Source organism: Sus scrofa, chromosome 12, assembly GCF_000003025.6.
Source record: "Sus scrofa isolate TJ Tabasco breed Duroc chromosome 12, Sscrofa11.1, whole genome shotgun sequence".
In the NCBI taxonomy this organism is placed as follows: domain Eukaryota; kingdom Metazoa; phylum Chordata; class Mammalia; order Artiodactyla; family Suidae; genus Sus; species Sus scrofa.
In genome coordinates this window covers 7,238,400-7,262,807 of record NC_010454.4, presented here as the reverse complement: position 1 = coordinate 7,262,807, position 24,408 = coordinate 7,238,400, and the positions used below count along the sequence as shown (strand labels likewise).

The window sequence follows — 24,408 nt, the reverse complement described above, 5'->3', positions numbered from 1 at the left end:
AGCAATGCAGAGACTGCGCTTGGGTTGGTGGAGATGCAGTAAGTGGGGAGAAAAAACAGCACAAAGGGAAACCTTGGGTGAGTACAATGGAGGGGACCAGATAGCCAGCGGGACCCTCTCAGGGGGTCTCCTGGGAATGGCCCTGGGGGCAGTCCCTTGGGTTGCTGGGTCCTCAGGTAGGGGACAGCTCTCCTACGTCTCTGCTTCCAGGATCCGACAAGCTCTCACACTCCGCATTCTGTCCACGCAGCTATAAATATTAAAAGGCGCCAGAGGAGAGATTGAGAAATAGGGCTCTGGGCAAGACACTGTTCGGAGCTGGGCAGAGGAAACCAGGATGAATTTCTTCTTCCCACTCCTGCTTCGGTTCAGTTATTGCAGAAGGTGCTGTGGGCGATAAGGAATGGGAGGCCGGGCCTGGCAGCTCGCGGCCCCTCGGGGGTCACCTGGAGACAGCGGGGACCCGCACCACCTGCCCTGGGCATGGGCGTCAGAGCCCCTCCCAGACCATCCTTGCATGCCTGCTACGCAGCAGAGCTCAGCGCCAGTCCTGCTGGTCCATGCCAGGGCGAAAATAAAAGACAAGGTAAAACAAAATAAAATAAAAGCAAACGATGTGCCCGTGGGGCCGGCGTGGGTGTTGTCGGGGCTTCGGGGACAGGGTCTTGGCTTTATAGTGCCGGCAGGAGAACCCAGGCTGCACCTGCCCACTCCTCCATCCACTCCTCTCCCCAGAAACTTCTTTCTGTCCCCCCTTCTTTTGCCTTCCAGCTGCCAGCACTGCATTTGCACAGAGTCCATCACTTCCACATCCAGCGGTGGCCATGGCTTTCTGAGAGTCCTGCCTATTTCTTCCCACTGTCCTCCTCTAATCCATCCTGCCAGCTGACTGACGGTGGGAACACTGCTTTGGCTAGACCAGGTCCTCGTTTAAAAATCTATAGATCTCTGGGAGTTCCCGTTGTGGCTCATTGGGTTAAGACCCTGACAATATATCCATGAGGATGCAGGTTCCATCCCTGGCCTTGCTCAAGGGATTAAGGATGTGGCATTACCTGGAGCTGTGGCATAGGTGGCAGATGTGGCTCAGATCCGGCGTTGCTGCGGCTGTGATGTAGGCCCTAGCCCGGGGACTTCCAGAACTTGACACATGCGGCAGTGCAGTCCTAAAAAGAAAAAAAGAAAGAAAAAAATCTATTGGTCTCAGACCACCAGCTGGACAAAGTCCAGAAGTGTTGGCCAGATGTGCAGGCCCTCATGTACCCCTTTCCACCTCTGTCTCTGAGGCCCCCTGCCCGAACACCCGCTCTGTCCTCCTCCCGCCCCGTGCACCCTGAGAATTGGTCTTTTTTCCCCGTGGCCTGGCCGATCCTGTGCAGTCTGCTGCCTGCATCTTTTCCTGTACTAATTCTACCCCTCCTTTGTCAAAACCCAGGTCAAATCTCACCTCTCAGCAACTCCAGCCCAGACAATTGAAGCCCTGAGAGCTTTCTCTGTCCTCTGAACTTTTAGGCAATTTTAGCCGGTGCCATTCATTTGTTAATTACTCACACAAGGTGCAGCCTTGAGACATTTTTTTTTTTCTCTCCTAGCCTTGTACCTATAGTTAACTCTTTGGGGACAATTTAGATGTTACTTGTTTATCCCTTAGCTTTGGGCCCCCTGTGAGCACCTTGGTGGCAGATGTCAACCCCCCGGGGAGCCCAGCCCTGCACTTGGGGGGACAAGGGGTTTTTGTTATATTTTATTCTCTCCATCCATAGGTCCTGGGATGCACCCTAGTTTCTCCCTTCCTTCCTTCTTTCATTCATTCACTGACATCTCTTTTGGGAAGATATCTTCTCCTGCTCGTCTTTAAATGGCATTTCCTGGTTCTGCCTGAGCCCTCTGCTTCCTCACAGACCAACCTCCCGCTAGATCACTTCAGCCACATCCGCCCCTTGGGCTACCACGTGCCTGCTGGTGGCATCAAAGTCCACCTTTCGTGGCTACCTAGACCTCAGGGCCCTGTGGCTGGCTCCCCATCAGACCTCTCAAGCTGCACGTCTCCAGAGCTCAGCCCAATGCCTTTCAGAGTCCGAGTTGAGTGAGTGTTTTGCTGGATGAAAGTATGAATGAATGAGTGAATGAAAGAATGAATGAATGGCTTCTCTGTTCAGCGTTTCCATTGCCCAACCAGCTCAGCCTCCATTGCGACGTGCTGTCAAGCCCCTCCAGAGGCTGCTCCATTTCCACCTGCCACCTCCTCCTACAGAGGCCTTTGCACATCCAGGTGGGTGTCACCCTGCGGGCTCCTTATTCTTACTCCTAGTTGGCCTCTTTTTGCTTTTTAGGGCCGTTCCCACGGCATATGGAAGTGCCCAGGCTAGAGTGGAATCAGAGCTACAGCTGCCAGCCTACACCAGAGCCACAGCCACGCAGGATCCAAGGCGCATCTGTGACCTATACCACAGGTCACGGCAACGCTGGATCCCCCACGCACTGAGCAAGGCCAGGGATTGAACCCACATCCTCATGGAGACTAGTCGGATTCCTTTCTGCTGCGCCACAAGGAGAACTCTGGCCTCTCTCTCTGCTTGAGCCCTCCTCCAGCAGCCCCAGGCCACCCCCTTATCCTTCTCCCCACCTCCATGTTGCATCTGAGTCCCTGGAAACCTACCCACGAAGCTCTTCTGTCCCCACCCCCTTTTCTCTTTCTCCCCCATGCCACCTGGGCAGGTGCTTCCGCTGAGGCTTGGCCCCTGCCTCCTCTCCCTGCTGCATCCCCCTCCAGGGACCACCCCCACCACACTGGGGGGGCGGCCTGGGAGAAGGGCCTCCTAACCTTGGCGCCTGGGAAGGAAAAAACGTCCACAAGACCCTGGAGGATCCTCTTCGGATCGGATATGGGTCCGTGCTCCCCACCCGAGATGCGGGGGTGTCTGTGGCTGTGGGGTGGACGGCTGTCTCCCAGGCCAGACTTGAGGATGCACAAGGCGGGGGCCCTGTTCCAGGTCAAGGTCCCTTAAGGCAGACACAGATGTAGACTGTTTCGATTCTCTGGGGAGGGAGCAGAAAGGGAGAGATTTGCATGTAAATGTCAGGGAAACGGGGGCGGGGGGGGGGTCGCAAAGCAAGGGCCCTTTGGGGAAGGGGCCGGGGCTGGTGGAGAGAGGAGGATGGAGAAGACCGAGCAGGGAGGACAGTGCCCTTCAACCACTCACTCCAGGCTTGGGGACAGGGTTTGGCAGGACAGACAGCAACAGAAGGTCACACGAGAGGCTTAGAGAGAGAAAGCCTCGAGGAGGAAAGCAGAGCTGCAGAAAACATAGAAAGAGGGCATGATTTGAAGTCTGAGGAACTGGATTCGAGCCCCATCTTCCTTCCCCTTGACTCTCTGGGTGACCTTGGAGAAGTCGCTTAACTTCTCTGAGCCTCATTCGGTTCATGCGTCAACCGGCAAATACCGCTCTAATAGGGTGGCCGTAAAAATCACTGGTATGTGGATGAAATTTATAAATGCTCTCTGCATGCAAAGAATTTCTAGCATTCCCATTTCTACATCCTACCTGCGGAGATATAAACCCAGGGTGATATTTAGAGGCTTCTAGAACCAGACGAGGGTTGATGACTCTTGCCACCCAGGCTCTGAGGACGTGGAGGGGGTGGGGGGCGCTGTTGGATTGACATGGGGGAACCCTAAACTCATTCATTCCCCTGTGATGAAGGGACAAAGGGAGCCAAGACTCCCTAACCTGACTCTGCTGGCTGTTTGTTATTCTTGGGAGGAAAAGTCCTCAACCTGATTCTGCTTGAAGCAGAGCTGTCCGGAGTGATGCCTTGACAGGATGATGGATGGCGAGCAGGCACGGTTTCTGACACGCAGCACATATGCTGCATCCTTTATCTGGAGCTGCCGCCGCTGCCGCCAATGGAAGGCTGCAAATAAGCTCTCCAGTTCCAGGGATCCCTGATAAAATCCCATTATGGGCCCCAGAGATAATCAGGCTGGATTCAATAGCCCGGCAGGTTCAGGAGGCCAGGGGCTTGCTAGGAGGAGCGAGCTGCCATTGGGGAAATTGTCCCCAAGCCTGGGGGGCTCTCGCACCAGATTTCCATAAAAGTCACCCATCTGGGTCTGAGCCAAGACTCAAACCATCTCTGACATCTGATTGTTTTTTCCATTTGCGAGTCGAGGAGACTTATGGGGGTTGCGCTGCTGCCCGAGAACCTGAGACCTTGGTGCTGGAGTTTATTCCACGCTATTGAGATGTTAGGGTTCCCGTGGGGGCGGGAACATGGAAGCCAGCTTGGTTGCCTGGCTCACGTTTTGTCTGCCAGCTAATGCACCAGGACTCTTTTGATGCCCTGGGGTGAGAGAGCATCACCTCCCAGCCCCTCGGAGATTTCAGAAAACTTGGCTCAAACCCTCAAGGTTGTGCCTGCAACTTGCCCTGCAGACATTATCTGGGCAGGAATGGGTATAAAACCCATTGGCTTTAGGAATTTTGTGTTTAGTAAGACTTGACAGGTACAGGGGGCACCTCCCGGGCTTCTTCCGTGTGTGCCCTGGCTCGCCCCCCCCATCACCACCCGCTCCATCCTGGCTTTGCCTTTTCTCCTCAGTCCCTCGCAACTAAAAAAATTCTCCTCTGTCTCCTGTAGGGCAGCTGTTCTCCCATCAGGGTCCCAGGATCCCACTTCTACCTGGAGTAGCCTTACGCAGGCAAGTCTGTCTCTAAGACGACTCCTCTACCAGCTGCTCAGAGAATGAAACAGCAGCATCCCGTTGCACCATCTAAGGGTTAACACACAGCGGTCTTGTGTGGGCCAGGCAGATGCTCACCCCCTTTTGCAGAGGAGAAAACTAAGCCACAGGTAAGTCGAGTCCCATGGCCAGGGTCACACAGTAAACCCAGGCCACCTGGCTCCCACCTACCACCGTGCCCCTTACCCTGGACGTATATGCCAGTCCCGCCTGGCTGGTCTCTTTCTTCAACGGCGCCTCCTCCAGCTGCCCACCCTCCCCTTGGATCCTTGGCCTCCAATGACACCGTGCGGGCTCCCCCTGCCCTGGGCTTCCTCTCCCCTTGTCCACACCGCCCACATCATCACATGTCCTGCCTCCTGGTGTTTCTGGTTCCCATCAGTTCATTTCTGGCTCGTGAGTAACTCGAATGTATAAGTTCGGTTTCCTTCTATGGGAATGTTTCTCTGTTCCTCCGGAAAGTGAAGACTTGGGGTGCATCCCTCTGGCTTCACTGGCCGTGAGGCCTGATGTGCCCTGACGGCATCTGCAGGGCCCTCCCCCCCGGCCCCCCTCTCCCCTCTCCTCCTCCTCCTCCTCCTCCTTGCCTGGGAGTCCCTCAGGATCAACAAAACCAGCGGCGAATGTTTCAATAGTAGTCCTTGCATGGACCGGGTAAGAGTTTAGATTCTCTGTTTCTCATTTATATATATATATATAAATATATATATAAATACGTGTTCAGCAACATTCACAGCGCAGTTCTCTGAAGGACAGGGAAAGAATCAAACATTTTCTTATTTTCTCTCTCAAACATAAATTTTGTGTAAATTGTTTTTGCTGCCTTCTCCTCCTCCCTTTCTTTCTCTCCTCCTCCTTCTGCTCCTTTCTTTTTTTTTGCTTTTTTGGGGCTGCACCGCGGTATATGGAGGTTCCCAGGCTAGGGGTCGAATTGGAGCGGCAGCTGCCAGCCAATGCCGCAGCCACAGCAGCATGGGATCCAAGCCATGCCTGTGACTACACCACAGCTCATAGCAACGCTGGATCCTTAACCCCCTGAGCGAGGCCAGGGATCGAACCTGCGTCCTCATGGATACTGGTTGGATTCGTTACCGCTGAGCCACAATGGGAATGCCTCATTTTTTTTTTTTTTTTGGATATATACCTTGAGTGAAATATTTTTCTGAGGGTCAATGGCCCTGTGTGGAAAAAGAGACTCTAGTTCAGCAAAATACATGATAGAGTCCCACTCTTTGCAATCAAGGGCAGCCATGGTAATTCTGCCCTTTGCTGCTAGAAGGAGAGGGACCGGGGAAGCAGGTGGCCGCATCAGGCCCCGCCCCCGGCCCCTGGGTCATGACCCCCTGCCTCTCCCTCCCCCATGGGAAGGCAGCCTCCCCCAGAGTCCGAACCTCTCCTTCTTGTCCAGAGCCCATGGGCCCCTGCCCACGTTTTGGCCTCCGAAGCCCACAACCCACGTGACCCCTCTCTGACCTCTGACCTGGCTGGCAGGGATCATCTATTTCCGGTTCTGGGTGAACCATCATCTGGGCTGGGCGCTGATGTCCCTCAGCGGAGGCAAAGTCACCTCCTTCACCCAAACTGTCCTCCCAGGACCTGCCAATCACTGTTCTGGTTCCCCCCACCCGGTCCAGCTCCGCTGTTTTCTCTTCATTAGAGGCCACAGAAACTCGGGTCTGCCTTGATGGAAAGTTTCTATGGGACCTGAAAAGGTTTTCAGCCCCGAGGAGAGGAGGGGGCCAAGGGGGACAGCAAAGGACGCCAGCCCTGCTCCAGCCTCGGGTGCCGCAAGGAGGACCAGGTGGGCCGCTGCGGGAGCTGCTTTCTGATCAGCCCAGAAAACGGGGTGCCTGCCCCCTGCCCCCGACCCCACGGCCTAGCCCACCTCCCATCCTCCCCGTTCTCATTCACCCTGTCCCAGCCCCTCCATGGCCTGCTGTCACCAGCCCTGCACCGCGAAGGCGCTGTCACACCGGCGCCTGAGCCGGGGATTTAATCAGACTCTCGGCTATTAGTCCCCGAGTAGTAATTGAAGTGGTCTGATTGGACCCATCTATTAGGCCCGGGGAGCTGTGGGGAGACGGCTCCCGGAGCACGTCCTCCGCCTGCTAATCTATCTGTCTGGCATTTTATCTGGAGCCCAAAGCCCGTGCTTGAGCACTCAGGCATTTTACGGTATTATTATTACTTAGCACTTAGAACGCACTTCATCAATGAGAGGGCCGGGCGGCCGCGGCCGGAACGATAAAGCAACCGGCCTACAGATAGAGAGATAGGGATCTCGCCCGGGCTGTGTGATATTTGAAGCCTGTGTCTTTGGTCCCTTGCGATCTGGTTATTAGTTATGTCTCCTCAAGGAGAAAACCAATTGCCTTTCTCCTGATAAATGGGAGCCGGGGGGTGGGGGGGGACAGGAGTCTCGGGAGGGTGCCGGCTGGAAGAAGGGCAAGCCGGGGAGGCGTGTGGCTTCCCTCGGAAGCCGGCCTGGGCCGGGGCGGTGAGGGCGAGCTGTGTGTGTGGGAGATGATGGCCCCAGGGAGCACGGATCATGGGTGGGGAAGTGAGTCCAGGAGGGGACGGAAGCCGATATGACTCGCCATGCTGTTGGGCAGCTCAGGGCCACGGGGTCGGCTCCGCTGGGGGAGGGGGGAGGTGGTGAGGAGCAGCGCAAAGTTCCTCCACCCAAGGATGGAGGGAGCTAGAACTTTTGTCCTCCGATTCCCACCTGATGGTGGGAGGGCATCTCCCAGGGGCATTAGCTCGCAGCCTTTTGCCCTTGGCCCCTGCCTGGGCTGAGCGAAGCCCCAGCTGCAGAGTCACAGATGCTGGTCCAGTGGCTGCCCAGGAGATGGCAGGGCCCTGGCAGGAGCTGATGGATGACCATAGGGTCTGGAAACAGGTGTTTGGATCAAAGAACAGGCCCTGGCAGGAGGCCTTCTCCCTCCCCTGATCCCTGCCAGCCCTGACTGTCCTGTATATCCTTAGACGGATCAGGACCCAATAGCGTGTGGGCCAGTGCAGGGAGGACCAGGGGCTCTGACCAGCGGCCCCCCCAGTTCCCAGGTCCCGCCGCAAGTGCAGTATTCAAGCAGAGGCACAGAGTGTGGTTCAGGTTCAGGTGCCTCTGGACCTGTAACCCTGGGCAGGTGACCTAATCTCTCTGCCCCTTGGTTTCCTCACCTGTGAAATGGGGGTGATACTGAAATGGGGGCAGGATTATTTTTGAGGGTTGAATGAAGGATTAGCCACAGAGCGCCTGGTCCTATGCCGGCCACAGAACAGGGATTCACACAGGTCAGTTTCTCATTCCTTTCACCACTGCCCCCATCCCAGGCAGCACCCACTTTCCAGTAGGAACATATATATTTTTTGGTCTTTTTAGGGATGCACCCTACACCACAGCTCACAGCAACCCCGGATCCTTAACCCAGTGAGCAAGGCCAGGGATCGAACCTGCATCCTCATGGATGCTGGTCAGATTTGCTTCCGCTGAGCCGTGATGGGAACTCCCCAGTTGGAATATTTTGAGTTGCGAGGATTTCCTCCAGGGCCCATGTTCCCAGGGGTGACAACGACGGACCCCCTGTTTCCGAGACACTTTGCCCCCTTTTCTTGCTGAGGACAGGACATGACCCTTACTGGCTATTCTGCCAGCTTCCCGCCTGAGGCCTGGGGTTGAAAATATCCCTCCAGGCTGAGCCAGAACCTCTCAGCATCCCCTGAGGGGCCAATTTATGCAGAAACGTAAATATCTTTTAAAACTCCTTCTCCTTCCTAAGGATGTGGGAGCCAGGCCTGCTGCTTGGGGCTTGAGGCTCTTCAAAGGGCATCCCCCGTGGGCAGATGGAAAACTTGCTAGAAAAAAAAGCTCTTTTCTTTTCGTCTCACATAGTTTTTCTCCTTCACAGAATTCTTGCTCCTGCCTCCGCCCCTAGCTTCCATAGAGCCATCAGGGCGCTGGTGGGGAATCAGACATCTCGAGCCCCTGGGGGCACCTCCTGCAGGAAGTCTTCCCTAATTACCTCACCGCCTCCAGCATCCCTGCTCTGCCTCGTCTTCTGCTCCTCTGGTGTGCGGTGCAGCCGGGCACTTGACTTGGAGGCTTGTCTTTAAAGCCTGAATAGGGTGTGTGTGGTGGGGAATTTGACATCTTTCTCTCCAGAGGGATGACAGCGTCTGGAGGACAGGAATCAGGCCCGATCCTTCCTCTGAGCCTCCATCAGGGCCCGGTCCAAGGCTTGGGCTCAGAGGCAGCTGCTGCTAACGGGCTGGGGACGAAGCTGATTCTGAGCCCACCACGAGGCTGCCCGCCCAGCCCAGGCAGGCTCCAGGCGGGAGCCGATGTCTCTGCTGCAGAAGGCATCCATCAGGGCTGAAAGGCCTGGCAACTGTTCTTCATGTTAAGGGCCAATTCAGGGTAGATTAAGAGGATGCAGCATCCCTCCTCTTGGGCTTGGGGAAACCATCCATCCTCCCGGAGGTGATGGGCGTCGGGGCGGGGTAGCTCTGGGAGGAGAAAGGAAGGGACCCAGGCAGAAACATGGAGAGGAGTCCTTTTCCTGCGCCTGGAAATGAGTTCCCAGGTGGTTGTAACATCTGGCTTGTTGGTGGCTCTGGTTCCAGGTCAGGAGCCCTCTGCTCCCTGCCTGGGAACATCTTTTCAACCAGAGCTCTGAAAAAGCTCAGGGGCCCAGGTTCAGCGAGCCGTGGCTTGATGTGGGATCTCAGTTTCCAGACCAGGGCTTGAACCCAGGCTGCAGTAGCGAAAGCTGCTAACCACTAGACCACCAGGGAACTCCCCCTGGCTCTTTCTTAGAATCAAGTCTTCTGACTCCTTCCCAGGTCGGGAGCCCGCCTCTGTCTGGGGCGCTGGTTGCCCTCTTCCTCCTTCATCTGCCCATCCTGCATGGCAGTCAGGGCAACCAGGCCTGGGGAAGGACCACGTCCTCCTGGCAGGCTGGCCAGGGAGCAAAGGCAACGGGGCTGGGGAGGGGCAGGAAGAACCCATTTATACTTTCTTGGGGGGAGGGCACGTTAGCAGCCTGAAGCTGGATGCTGCGCTGAGTGGGCTGAGCAGGGGTGCGAGGGAGATTTGCTCACGAAGGAAGGGCTGAGGGAAGGGACTGGGCATCTATTGATTCCCTTCCCGGCTCCAGGCCAGGCCCCTGTTGGGCACTATTTTAGCAAACCTATTGTGGCTGTCAAGACCACCTGTGCTCCTAGGTCATTGGATCTGGGGTAGAATTCCTGCTCCCCTGGTTTCTGGCTGAGTGGCTCTGAGCAAGTGGTTTAACCCACCTAAGCCTCAATGTGGGTGTCCATAAAGTGTGACTTGGTACAGTCATCCTGTACCAAGAGCTGCTAGGAGGATCAGCTGAGGTCCTATGTCTAAAGCTTTTGGCGGCATCCCCACCTGCAGGGCACCCCCTGAAAAGGTTGGCTCCTTCTGTGATGTAGAAGCTATCACGGTCTGTGCAGGAGAGACCCCCAGAAAGTCCCTGTATGGGCCACCAACATGTCACGGTCTGTGCACGCGGGTCCGAAGAAGAATTTCTGGCATGGCGAGGTGGAGAGAGAGAAGAGGTTATTGAGACGAGAAACACTGAGCTCACAGTGGGCCAACCTCCTGATAACCAGGCCCCGACCTGGGTGCTCGGTAGTGTCTGTTTTTATAGCCCAGGGAGAGGAGAGGTCTCAGGATACACCTGCTGACCTGCTGATTGGTTGGGGAAAGAGGAGTCTTACGATACACTTGCTGGTTGGTTGGGGGGTGGGTATAAGGCCCCTATAGGGGCGGGGCGAGGAGTGGGCCAGATACCTTTCCTAGGAGGGACAGGAAGGAGTGCCGGGTTGCTCAAGATGGGAGGGGACAGGGCCATGATAAGGGTCTGATAATTCTTGTCTTGGCCAGAGGCTTTGAGTTCAGTCTCCTTGAAGGGGCCTTGAAATCCAGCAGAAGCCATTGCTTTCACTTCTGGCAGCTGTAGCCTGGGTTCTGAGATATTCAGAAACCTTCGCAAGGCCACTGAGTTGGGGGGAGGAGGGCGGGCTGAGATCCAGGCTGGCAAGGCCAGGCCCTCTCAGACATCCTTCGGCCTCCAAGGGGAAGGAGATAAACGTGCCCAGGCCTTGGAAGGTGCTGCCTGCCTGGCCTTGTGGCAAGGACAGAGTGGCATGGCTGCCAACACGGCCAGGCAGGGGCTTCTCCTTGGAGTGGAGGGAGAAGCTGCTCCAAAGTGGGGCCCGGAGGTGGGAGGCAGCTCTGCTGGGACCTCTGCAAACTTTTCACCTTGTGCCGGGGAGGGGCTCTGTCCTTCAGCAGCCGGGAGAGGGATGGAGTGGGAAGGATGGGGGTGGGTGGGGGGAGCTGGGGCTGCGGCCCCCACACTCCCTCCCTCCCTCTAGGCAGAATTGACTCTGGATAAACAATTACAGTCTATTTACCTCAGACCATATGGTGCTGGGAAACAGGTGCGCAGGTAATGAAGAGCCCGGCTCCAATTAAGCGTCTGGGAACCCGGCCGGATTCCCGCTGAATCTTTTGCTTGGGCCGAGGCCCACTTACAAATGAGAGCTAAAAGGGACCGCGGCTCAATAGAGGCAGAAGTGGGAGCCAAGAGGCGCAAGAGATGCTGAGCCGGCCACACTGGTGATGGAGAAGGAGCTGGGTGGTGGTGGGGGGGGTTGTGGGGGGGGCGTTGGGGAGGGGGCGGCCCGTGGCTCCCATGCTCCACCCCCTCCCTGCTGCAGGGAGGCTGGAGCCCCTAACCTCACTGGGGCCTTCATGGCAGCAGCGCTGGGTCTGGGAGTGGTGAAACAATTCAGGGCCACTGATCTCTTAGCAACAGCATCCTGGTACCCGCAGGGGTGGGAAGACTTGGAGGAGAGTCCTGCAAGGCCAGGGCTTGGGACAAGGACTCGGCACTCTGCCCGTCATTTCACCCTGGCCCTCCCACGTGCCTTCTTCCCCTCTACCTTAATTCCCAATCTTTTTTTTTTTTTTTTTTCCTTTCCTCTTTATGGCCACACCCTCGGCATATGAAAGCTCCCAGGCTAGGGGTCGAATTGGAGCTGCACCTGCCAGCCTACACCACAGCCACAGCAACGCCGGATCTGACCTACGTCTGTGACCCACACCACAGCTCATGGCAATGCCGGATCCTTAACCCACTGAGTGAGGCCAGGGATCGAACTTGTGTCCTCACAGACACTATGCCGGGTTCTTAACTCACTGGGCCACAATGGGAACCCTCGATGCATTTTTTTGTTTTTATTTTTTGTCTTTTTGTCTTTTTAGAGCCGTACCTGCGGCGTATGGAGGTTCCCAGGCTGGGGGTCAAATTGGAGCCGTAGCCACCCGGCCTACGTCAGAGCCACAGCAATGTGGGATCGCAGCATCTGCGACCTACACCACAGCTCACAGCAACACCACATTCTTAACCCACTGAGTGAGGCCAGGGATCGAACTCACTTCCTCATGGATGCTAATCGGGTTCATTAACCGCTGAGCCACGACAGGAACTCCCAAAACGCATTTTTTGAGGACCCACCATATACCAGCCACTAGGGACACAGAAAGGAATGAAATGGATCAAGGCCTTGCTTCCACCGAGTTTGTTTTATGAGGATGGAGATTTCAGGCATCGTAGGGGTGCGAAGATACCCCATGTGATGGCACACCGCCCCTCATCTGATGGCAGAGCTGAGCAAGGTACCCCTCACCCGGGCTTCGCAGGCTGCGAGCCGAGCTGGGGAGAAGACGAACAGCTCCCGTCCCTGCGGGGGGCCGATGGGAGGCGGACGAGGGCACATGTTCCGATGAATCTCCCGTGTCAGATTTTACTGCAGAGGGATGAGGCCGCACAGAGCAGGGGAGGGGTGAAGGCAAGGTTTCTTCTAGAAGCTTCTGCTTGAGCGGCAGGGGAGGAGAGAGCCAGAAATGGAGTTTTTGTTGTTGTCGTTGTTTTTCATGCCCTTTGGCCTACTTAATATTTTGATTTTCTTTTCATCTTGGACGTCTGCCTTGCTTTAGGATTTGCCAAATCAGAATCGGCACATTCCCAAATCCCCCTTCTGGGAGAAGGGGCTGCCCCCCCCGTCCCCGTCCCCCCCACCCCCGTGGTCCCACTCGCACCCCCTCGGGTCACTCCTGTCCTTCCTTGGGGACACTGACCTGATCCCTCTCTCCAGCTCTGCTGATGCCAAAGGGGACACCTTCGCACAGAAAAACACGGCCGCGCCACGGGAAATGGATAACAGAAAATCCCAGGGAAAATTCAGGTGTCAGCTGAGGGGGTGCAAAGGTCTCAGGGCCAGGATTCCAGAAGGCTTCGGGCTCCAGCCCCCTCTTCCTAATGCAGAGGACAGGAAGCAAGTAAAGGGGCATTTGAGGCGGGAAATAAATTGGATTTTTTAAAAAAATGCTCCGGTTCTAACGATCGGAGGGCCATTCATAATCCCGGAGTAGAAAGTATGTCTTGAAATCTATGTTGTGTGTTGACAGCTTCTCCCTCATGGGCAAGATCTCACCCATGATAGGGCCATACAACACGGAGCTCTGACTGGCCCTGTGCTTGTCCCATAAAGGAGAGGGACTCTTAGCAGCAGGCAGGGGCCAGAGTTCCCCATCCACCACCCCACCCTCGCTGACCCTTCCCCGGTCCCCTGACCCCTGGCAGGTGGAGAGAGGGAGGTGAAGGAGGGAGCAGAAAACAGTCCTTGATACAGAAATTTCCAGAATGTCCGAAAGCTACTCTGCCGAACACATCTCATCTCATGGCTGCCATGCAGTGGAAGAGTTTCTGGTTGCGGGGGGACAGGTAAGTCAGGAAACGCCACCAGTCTGCCCCGGGTGTGACAGGGAGTCACAGTGGTTGTGAGAATGGTCAGAGCCCTAAGGAGTCTGGTAGAAAAAAAAAAAATCCATGTAGTTTTTTTTTGGAGTTCCCCTGTGGCGCAGAGGAAACAAATCGACTAGTATCCATGAGGATGCTGGTTCCATCCCTGGCCTCGCTCAGGGGGTTGGGTATCCAGTGTTGTCTTGAGATGTGGTGCAGGTCACAGATGCAGCTTGGATCTGTGTGGCTCTGGCTGTGGTGAAGGCCGGTAGCTACAGCTCTGATTTGACCCCTAGACTGGGAACGTCCATAAGCTGCAGGTGCGGCCCTAAAAAAGAAAAAAATAAGCATTTGAATGGACATGGTGGTGGGTTGAATGGTGGCACCCAAAACGTTTATCCACATCCTAACTACCAGACTCTGTTAATGTGACTTTATTTGGGAAAGGGCCTTTGAAGATAAAACCAAGTTAAAGATCTCAAAATGATCTTTAATGACCCTAAATCCCATGACAGGTGTTATAAGAGAAAGGCAGATTTGAGACTCAGACACACAGAGGAGGCCATGGGCAGATGGAGGCAGAGACTGGAGGGATGCAGCCATAAGCCAAGGAACACCTGATGCCTCCAGAAGCTGGAAGCAGCACCAGGGACAGTAGTTAGGGACTAACTGTCTCCTTTGCAAAATTCTTATGTCAGCAATCCTAACCCAACCTGATGGTACTAGGAGGTGTGGCCTTTGGGGTGATTAGGTCACAAGGGTGGGGCCCTCGTGATGGGATTAGTGCCCTTCTAAGAAGAGACAGAAGAGCTTGCTCCCCTCTTCTCTGCTCCCCACCATGTGAAGGAGGACACAGCAAGGAGACAGCCTGCTGCAGTCAAGGAAGCAGGCCCTCACCAGACACCAGATCTGTCCTTGCCTTGACCTTGGACTTCCCAGCCTCCAGATCTCAGGGATAAATAGTTGTTGTTTCAGCTCCACAGCCTATGATGCTTTGTTGGAGCAGCCTGAACTAAGACAGAAGCAGGCTCCCTTAGAGCCTCTGGTGAGAATTGCGGGCCTGCTAACACCTTGCCATGGAATTTCTTTTTTTTTTTTTTTTTTTGCTTTTTTGCTTTTTAGGGCCGAACTTTCAGTCTATGGAAGTTCCCAGGCTAGCGGTCAAATTGGAACCACAGCTGCTGGCCTACGCCGTAGCCACAGCAACCAGCCATGAGCCACACCTGCAACCTACACCACGGCTTACCGGCAATGCCAGATCCCTCTTGGGACTTCTGATATCCATGGCTATGAGGGAATAAATTTGTTGTTGGGAGCCCCCTAGTTGATGGCAATTTGTCACGGCAGCCATGGGAAGCAAACACAGACACCATTTAGAAGAGGGGTTTGGCTAGTTCTGCCTTGTGCCAGAGGCTAAATGAGGGTCCATGGGTGGGAGTTGGCAGGGTCGTACTTCACCAGTGTGAGAAAGAACTTTCTAAGAATGAGAGCTGGCCGGCAATGACACGGAGGTTTCGGGCACACCATCTGACCGACCACCAGTTGGGAATCCGGTGGGCAAGAATCCTGCTTCAAGCAGGGAGGTTGGGTTGGATTCATAGTTTGTCCCTTGCGTCTCCCCAAAGGACACGTGACGAGCAGGTCCACCTGCAGGACACAGTTCTATGGGCATCTCAGAAGTGCGTGTGGACCACAGCTGTAATTCCCTCACCCAGGAAAGCAAAGCAGATCGCAAGTGTGTGCCGGTGACAACACGTTTCAAATAATCTTGCATCAGCTCTCATTTCCTTTTTTAAAGAATGGCATTATTTGCAGAGGTTGATCCTGTAACCTTGTTGATAATAATTTCCTTGCAGGTACCTCGCGGAGTAGCTTGCAGTTCCTTCCGACGCGTCTTGGAGACTTGACATGGAGGTAAGAACAAAGTGACTTCCCAGATGATACGGAGCAGTGTTCTCCAGCTGTCTCCGTGCACTCGGATTACTGGGATCCGGTTCAAAGGCCGATCCTGAGCTGGCAGGGCTCGGGTGGGCCTGAGGTCCTGCAACTCCAACAAGCTCCCAGGTGATGGCGCTACTGCGAGGTCCACCGACCACACACGGAGTCAGGATGCAGAGAGGTTTGGTGGGTTTCTGGAACTCCCAGACCTGCTGCTTGGAGGCGAGGGACCTACAACTTAGGTTCATGGGACCTGGGGTGGCTGAGATGGACATTCCAGAGACGGCCGGGTTGAAGGACCTGGAAGGTGCCTTTCAATTAAGTGATTTAGGACCTGAAAACTGCCTGGGCACTTATCCTGCGGGGGATCTGAGGACTTAATGAGAAGATGCTGAAGGAGCTCTACAGGTTACATTGTGGACGTCATCCTGCGTGCCAAGCCCTTCCATTAACTCTCTCCTTTTGTCCTTGCAAAGATCTGTGTATGATCCAAGAGGTCCCCTATGGCCCCATTCTGTAGATGGGAAGACAGAAGCCCAGGGAAGTTGGAGGCAAGTCCAAGGTCCCACAGCTGGGAGTTGACCTGGCTTTTGGGCTCCCAGCCTGGGCTGCTCATCACTGTCCTGCGCAGCCTTCCTGGATCCTGCGGACTCTTGAGATGGTGTCCTGACCTCCTGGCCATGCCCTTGCCTTCCAGGCGTAGCAGAGTGATGGGAAAATCCAGGTGTGAGGCCGGGAGTCCTTAGATGTGGCCGCCCTCTGCCCCCACTGTCCCCTCTCTCTGCTCTGCTTGGCTCCAGCCTTTCACAGGGAGTTGTGACTCCCGCCACAGGATGACAAGCACAGGCTCCTCTTCAGCCTTTAACGCAGCAGGGGGCTGCTTGGCGGGCAGCACTGGCTGTGGTGGAGGGGACATTGCCACTTTCCTCTAAGGATGCTACAGCCACCGCAGGATGAAAGGGAAGATCCCTGCACGTGGAAGAAGAGGCTGGGGTCCCAGGGAGGAGGAGGGGGCAGCCAGTTTCGCAGGGGAGGTAGTGGCATTGCCTGAATACCCACCCCCGAAGTGCGGGCTGTGGGATCAACAATTTTTTCACATCATTTCAGGTCAAGATGCTTAGTCCTGCCTTCTCGCTGCCAACTTTTACCTCCAAGCCCTCCCTCAAATTGCCTCTCCCTTTCCAAAGCCTCCAGCCCTCCCTGCTGCATTCCTTTGGCCAGCCCAGCATCCAGAACAAGAGCCTGACCCCCACCTTCCCCTCAAAAGGGGAGAACCTTGCTCCACCGTTGGCTCTTGATAGCAAGCAGCAGGCTCCCGGGATGGGAGTGCAGCCTTGTGAGTGGTTAAGGATGGGCTGGTTAAGGAGCAGGTGGGCACCCTCTCAGGCCACTGGCTGGTAGACACTTCTCCAGCTTCAGGCTGCTGATGGCTTTACCTGTCCCCCCAACCCCCCCAAAAGCATCACAGCAGGGATCCCTGGTCCCTCGGATGCCCTTTGCCTGCTGAGAGAAGCAATCCCCACAGAGGTCCAGGCAATAGCTTCATCCCTGGAAAAAAACGAGGCAGACTCCAGGAGAAGCAAATAAGCCAATTAAGAGCCCGGCCCATTCCGGCAGCGGGGGCAGTGCCGGCTCTCATCTTGCAAGGCGTGAGCGGCTCAGGCTGCTGGGAAGGTACAACGCGTCCCAATTACACTCTCCTCTGCGACAGGCGGTGTCAAAAGATGAGAGAAATCAAACCAAGTGGCTCTCCAGCAGCCCCTCCCCCACGAACGAGAGCCGCTGCGTGGCAGCGATTATGGTACCAAGGTAGTGGTTAGAAAGGTCAGTTCCGAGGGGCCCGCGCCTGCCGCAGCTGCCTTCACTAGCCGAGCATCAGCGCTGCGTCTGGGCGGCCTTGTCTGGGCTCCTCCAATTCATTTTCTTCTTTGTTGGCACAGCAGAGCAGAAGAAAACACATTAAGCTCCTCTCCCTCCGCAGCCTTCCTGCCCTGCCGTGCCCAGCCCTTCCCCATCAGGACACTTGGTGTCCATGGCACAGGCGAGTGCTGACCTGCTACCCGCACGAGAGCCTGGGGAACAGAATGGAGGAGGCAGAGATGGTTGGGAAGGGATGTTTGAAAGCAAAGCCTGGAAGCAACTCCGAGAGCCTCTCCTCCAGACAGAGAACTAGGCATCGGTGGAAGAAGGAAGACCAGGAGCTCCTATCGTGGCGCAGTGGTTAATGAACCGGACTAGTATCCGTGAGGATTCGGGTTGGATCCCTGGCCTCGCTCAGTGGGTTAAGGATCTGGTGTTGCTGTGAGTTGTGGTGTAGGCCAAAGACGTGGCTTGGATCCCGAGTTGCTGTGGCTCTGGCGTGTAGGTCGGTGGCTACAGCTCCGATTGGACCCCTAGCCTGGGAACCTCCATATGCCGCCACTGCGGCCCTAAAAAGACAAAAAGACTGAAAAAAAAAAAAAGAAAAAAGAAGGAAGACCAGGGTACCAGGACCACTCCACTCCAGACCCCAACATACGCCTGCCTGATGGGGACAATTTCTGCCACGATGGACCCTAACTTTGTCAGCTCAGAGACCAAAAGTCTAAGATCAAGGTGCCAGCAAGGTAGTTTCACACTGAGGCCTCTTCTTCTCTCTCTCTCTCTCTCTTTTTTTTGCTTTTTAGGGCCCCACCTGCTGCATTTGGAAGTTACCAGCCTAGGGGTCCAATCGGAGCTGCAGCATAGCCTACAACCACAGCAACGAGGGGTCTGAGCTGCATCTGAGACCTACACCACAGCTCGTGGCAAGGCCAGATCTTTAACCCACTGATTGATGCCAGGGATCGAACCCATGCCCTCATGGATGCTAGTCAGGTTCGTTAACTGCTGAGCCACGACGGGAACGCCAGGAAGTTTTGTTAAGGTCACTACAGCATGTCACTTCCTGGCGATGGTGTCTGTTGTGCAGAGAGTGTGAATAGGGGTCCAGAGAGGGGGGTGGGATGCCATACCTGCCTTGTCTGGCCTCCTCCCTCCCAGTTCTACCTGCCCCACTTGCAACCAAGCATCAGGGAGGGACTAGGGGTTTAAAACGTGGCCGTGAGAAGAAGGCAAGAGAGGCAGGCACCACGGAATGTGGAGTGTCTCCACTGCCATAATCGCTAACCACTTAATGACTGACTTCCCCACTAATTCTAAACGAAACACAGAAGGATATTTCCGGGCGGAGAGTGGCAGGCTATAGTCTGAGCAGACACTCAGGGGCCCCCTGGCTTCACGTGGCGAAAACCGTGGGGCCTCCTCGGGCCTCTGTTGGAAGAGACCAAGGCAGCAGGCAGCGGCTTTTGTACGGCTGCCAGGAACCACAGCTGATGATAAAAGCCATTAAAGGTCACCTGGGAATAGAAAACTATTTATGTTAAATGTCACAGATGAAGCCACAGAATGGGCCTTGGGTGGGGAGCAGAGAGTGAGGTGAGAAATGCTGGTCACCATGCTTGCCCCTTGCGGGCCTCCCAGGGGTGGGTGGGTGGGTGGGGGTTGGTTTCCAGGCAACTCCAGCCTCGGGAAGCAGGTGGATGTCGGCAGCCACAGGTGATTGGCCAGGCTGGCTGTCTATCCAGGTTGCTAAGCAACCTGAGTGTGAGGTTTGGGGAAAGAGGACCCAGCTGGTCTCCAACACATCACAGAAGGGGACTGGGCGCCTCCCCAGGGCTGAGGCCAGGCATACGGCTCTCACGTACAGTGGGGATCCAGGCTGGCTCTGTTTTCCTGTGTACCATCCTGGGTTTGTGTGGGTGTGCTTCATTATAACTGAGATTTAATGTGACATGAGGGAGCCTCAGGAGGTCGCAGAGAGAGGACAGCACATTCCTTCCACCGAGGAATTTGGACACCGGACGCAGAAGGACACAGGAGGGACTCCAGGGCTCAGCCGGGTCTGGACGAAATTCTGAAGGGGCACTGCTGCCAAGGGAACCAGGAACGCAGCAATTGCCCCACCATCAACTTGCTGGTGCTCCCAGCCTAGGCCCGAGCCGCCAGCAAGATCCCTACTGAGGGGCATGTGGGCCCCATGCATTCACCAAACACACCTCAAGGTGGAGTCCGCTGACAGGTGGAAATACCCCCTAGAAAACCCCAACGGAGGAGTTCCCACTGTGGCTCAGCAGGTTAAGAACCTGATCGAGTATCCATGAGAATGCAGGTTCGATCCCTGGCCTCGCTCAGCAGGTTAAGGATCCGGTCTTGCCACAAGCTGTGGCATAGGTCACAGATGTGGCTTGGATCTGGCGTTGCTGTGGCTGTGGTATAGGTCGGCAGCTGCAGCTCTGATCGACTCCTAGCCTGGGAACTTCTGTAGGCTGCAAGTGTGACTGTAAAAAGAAAAAAAAAAAAAAGAAGAAAGAAAAACCCCACTGGAAAAATTACTATGACTGCAAAAATGACCTACCTGGGGATTGTTCATTTTGTGGGTTGTAACGGAGACTTAATTTCTGTGTTTTTCCACCCCCCGCCTAGCCTCTGCACCGCCCTGACAGTCTATCGGTTGCTGCGTGTACAGGGAATACAAGAACATTTTAATACCGGTGTAAGCAGATATAATTAGGGAGGTAAATCTAGTGGAAAACACACATACACATTCCGGCTAAATAAATAAATACGAAAACACGGACCACCCCAACCCTATCCTTCCATCAAGTGAAAGAGGGTAGGCTGTGGGTTCGGAGTATCCGCGCCTTTCCTTTGTCTGTTGGCATTAATGGTACCACTCAAAGGGATTTCCACCCCCACCCCTGTGATGGGAACAGACTCCAGAAGGGTCCAGCAGCCCTCTCCCCACAAGGCCCTCCCCCTCACTCTTCCTCCATCCTGGGGGTACGATGACGAGACTGGAAGTAACTGGACACACATGGACCTGAGGGAGGACAGGGGGGATCAAGAGAGGTCCCGGGAGGGTCCTGGAGTCCAGGCGGGTGGGCAGTGGATCAAGACGGGGGAGGGGGGATGGGAGGGGGCTGGGGCGGGGCTCTGGTGCGCACTAAGAAGAGTCAGACTTGATCCCACCATCAATAGATGGGTATCGGCAACCACTCTACACCAGCCGCCGGGACTACACTGAAGAAAACCATCACCCCTGCTTCTAGAAGCTCACTGGGCATGAAGATCTATGTGTCCCCCCAGAATTTACAGCATGTTAGAACTGTCGCCCGGAGAGAGGCACCTGTAGGGGCTCAGAGCCTGAGGACGAGGGGGGGTGGGCAGTGCTTCGGAGAGGTGATATTTGAACCTGACCTCCAGTCCTCAAAGGGAATAGGTGTGATGAAAGGGCCGAGGGGGCAGGGGAGGCTGGAAAGGGAGGTTTGGGGAAGCCGGTGCGGGGCCTCAAACACTGTGCTTCAGGTAATTGGGATTTAATTCTGAAGGCACAGGAGAGTCATCCACGGGTGCTGAGCAGGAAGATGAGAGGACGTGGCCTGGGTTTCAGAAAGAATGCTCTGGAAGCTGCAGAGAGGATGTGCCAGCCTCAGAGGTTCCAACCCTGAGCCCTCAGAAGCACCTGGGGCTTGTGGAAACGCGGATGCTGGGCCTCGCCCCCAGCGTTCCCGTCCTGCAGGTCTGGAAAGTCTGCACTTCTAACCAGCTCTCTGGTGATGCTGATGCTGATGGTTCAAAGGAACTAACCCTTGAGAAGCTCTGTGTTAGAACGAGGAGGAGCTGGAAGTCAGGAGACCAGTGGAAAGAAATGGTCATTAAATGAATGATGATGGGGGATGGGCTAAGAGACCCCCCAGGCAGGCAGGTCGGGAGGGGGATGGAGAGCCCAGATATGGGGAGTGGGTAGCAGAGTTGTGATGCGGTCTCAGAGTCGCCGAAGCAGCAGATGATGAGGAAGGCCAAGAAGTAGAGAGCCGGAAGCCGAAGGTGGGACGCGAGGCCTGGGGAACCAGAAACAGCACTGATGGGAGAAGATCTGATTTGCTGTACGCGGTGATGCGCCAGCCCAGGGAAAGCGCCCTGCTGCTGGGCTCTGACTTGCGGCCCAGACCCAAGAGCATCCGAGCAGACGGCCTCCACCCAAGACCCGAGCTCCAGGGACCAGGCCCTGCTCTGACACACCCCAAAGGCCCAGATGGGGCCTGATTGCTGCAGCTCCTGGGCAGGGTGGAGAATCCTGAGACAGCGGCCCCCTGCACCCCAGCCTTTGGTTTGGCAGCAGCTCAGGAGCAGACAAGAGGGCGCAGGGGAGAGTTGAGCAAAGGGACCCCAGGCTGGTGTGGCCAGGAGTTAGCAGCTGGGAGCCAAGGACACCTCCCCCACTTCCCGGTTCTTGGCTCTCTGTCCCCAAGGCCATGTCCTTAAATCTGAGTCCTGATCCTTCTTTCTCCATCGTGTTCTCGTCCATCTGACCCGCTCGGCAGTTTATTTCACGTACACTGAAACTCTTGCTTCAGTTGAAGGGAAGCTGCTGTGTGGACTCGTCCCTTAGCTGCAGTTTAAGCACACGTTTCTCAACTCACATTGCAATGGACTCCCAGCGGACTGGTGTCCGTGTATATGCTGGCCAGCCCGTAAAGGGCATAAGTCTCACTCTACGCCAGGGTTCTGCCTGCCTCAGTCGCAGCACTGTCATTCCTGGGTACAGCTCTTCTCCAAAACAGAACAGTCAGAATCCTATCTTTCCTTATTATGGTTTGTCCCCAGAAGCATCCCAGGGCAGTGGCTTCTCTGGGGTCAGCTGCAAGGTCTCTGCCCCCGAAACCCACTCATTCCTGAGCAACTCGACCCTCCCCAGATCCCAGTCCTCGAATTGTTCTTGTTTTCAAACTTTCTGACCCCGTGGCGCCAAGTTCCCTCGCGCTCTGTTTGGCTTCACAACTGCTCTCGGTCACCACTGAGGTCTCCGTGCCCTCCCCGCCCCCGCCTGTGCCAGGTTTAGCAGCGGCCCTTATGCAGGCACGCACTGTCCCTCCTGGTACCCACATTAGCAGGGACAAGGGCCTGGGCTCTAAAACCTGATGACGTTTCACTGACTGAGGTTTCTCCCCAGCCTACGGCAACTGGAAACGAGGCGGTCTGGGTCCCCAGGGGGCGAGGGGAGTGTCTCTGGCTGGGGCACCCTGTCTGGAGGGGGCTTGGAGGGCAGGAAGCAGCCTAGGAAGAGGGGAGAACGACGCGGTGCGGGAGGATCTGGGTGCTGGGAGGAGCGGGGCCCAGGTGCCTGCTCTCCAGCGCCCCCTGTGGGCAGCCAGGCAGGCGGCCTTCGCTGCTGAGACATCATTGCAGGTGTGGGGCTGGGGGCGCAGGTCCGCAACGCAAGGGCTGCCGTCAGGGGGCGTCAGTGAGCTCACCCAGGGCCGCGTCTGCCTCTGTCCGGGTGGCAGGAAGGCAGGAGGTGCTGTGGGCCCGCAGAGCCCACCCTGCGCCCTCGGTGTTTCTCTTTGAAACTAGAAGAGCTCGGGGGGTTCAATAAAAAGGGATGATTTGATTCTGACGAGTCTGGGGGGCAGAAATCCTAAAACCTTTCTGCAAGGACTCTCCTCTGGGAGCTGAAATACCAAGGCCAACAGTCACTCTATCATCACCCCTAGAAGCTGACCCCACTCAGCACTTACCACAGACCTAACCCAGCTCCCCGCCCGCCATCCCAGTATCATCGCCATGACCCTGGGAGGAAAAATGATTCTCATTATCAATTTGGCGATGAAAAAATGGAAACTCAGCATTTAGTAACTGACCCAAGATCACATAGCAAAGACTGGAGCCCCGGGCTGTCCCCACTTCAAATCCTATATTTGCAGCACTGCCAGCCCAGCATCTCAGCATGATTGATACTCAGGGCTCCCTGGGCCACGGGGTTGGGGGTTGATCGTGGACAGAGCTCCTCCCTCCATGGCACCAAGAACGACCCACGTCATCCCCACAGCCACATCGGCAAAGTTAGCCTTTGGCAGGGGGTCGGCAGAGGGGCTAAATCCACCCTGCCACCCGTTTTCGTGAAGTCATATTAGAACATGGCAATGCCCGTTCACTTCCGCACGCCTGTGCCTGCTTTTGAGCTCTAAGGCTGACTCGAAGCGTTGCAACGGGGACCATATGGTCTGTAAAACCTGCAAGATTGACTCTCTGACCCTCTGCAGGAGGATGTGCCAACCTTTAGCCTTTGATAAAACCGCCAGCTTGCCTGAGTCTAGCAGAGCCCAGCTGAGATGATGCTGAGGGTGATGTGGGCGTGGGCGTGCGGGCACGAGGGAGTGTGCAAAATGACCCCGAGTGGCGTCGGTGACATCCAGCAGAGGTGACATCCAGCGCTGGAGGAGCAGCAGGGGGTGTTGAGTGGGCAGTGAATCCCTTTCGAAGGGAGCTGCGTTTAGAAGCTTTTAGACTCAGAATGGCACAGTGGCTGCGGCTGCTGCTGCTGAAATTTAAGTAATTTTCCCCTAATTAAGCAATTATCTCGGATAGAGCAGTTCCCATCTCCAGGAACTTTTTTTGGTGGTGGGTGGGAAGGAGAGAGACGGAGGTGTAGCGTTGGGGAGGCGCAGATATAGAAACAGCCTAGCAGTGAGGTTCTCTGCCCAGCGGAGCCGATAGAGACAGCGGCTTAGGCGCGAAGGGGACTTCAAAGGCGCTCTTGAAAGTGACATAACTGGCTCAGAATGCTGCCATCCCTGGAGCCAAACACACACATGGAGCTAACTCATAACAGGAGATCTGAGCCCAGCAAGGGCCCTGAGAAAGAAGAGCTGGATTCAGGGTGGGCATGCGTCCTTTTAAGCAGGGGAGAGGGAGCAAAGGCTTGGAAGTTCTGCAGGCCAGAAGTTGGGGGAGGATGGGTTTCATCTTTCCCCCAGAGAGGGCGAAGCTGGACCACCCTGCTCAGCTGGTCCAGTAGCGCCAGGC

The 24,408-nt window shown here is 55.7% G+C and overlaps 1 protein-coding gene across 1 annotated transcript in view; it reads right to left on the bottom strand.

Moving 5' to 3' along the window:
* The window catches only part of LOC102162489, a 30,573-nt gene continuing 18,479 nt past the window's right edge, over positions 12,315-24,408 (bottom strand). Inside the window, exons 3-4 of the mRNA XM_021066689.1 lie at positions 12,921-13,098; positions 12,315-12,653 (exon numbers count right to left, since the gene is read on the bottom strand). Coding sequence (XP_020922348.1) covers positions 12,384-12,653; positions 12,921-13,098 — 448 coding nt within the window. The 3' untranslated portion in view covers positions 12,315-12,383. The remainder of the gene's footprint in view (positions 12,654-12,920; positions 13,099-24,408) is intronic.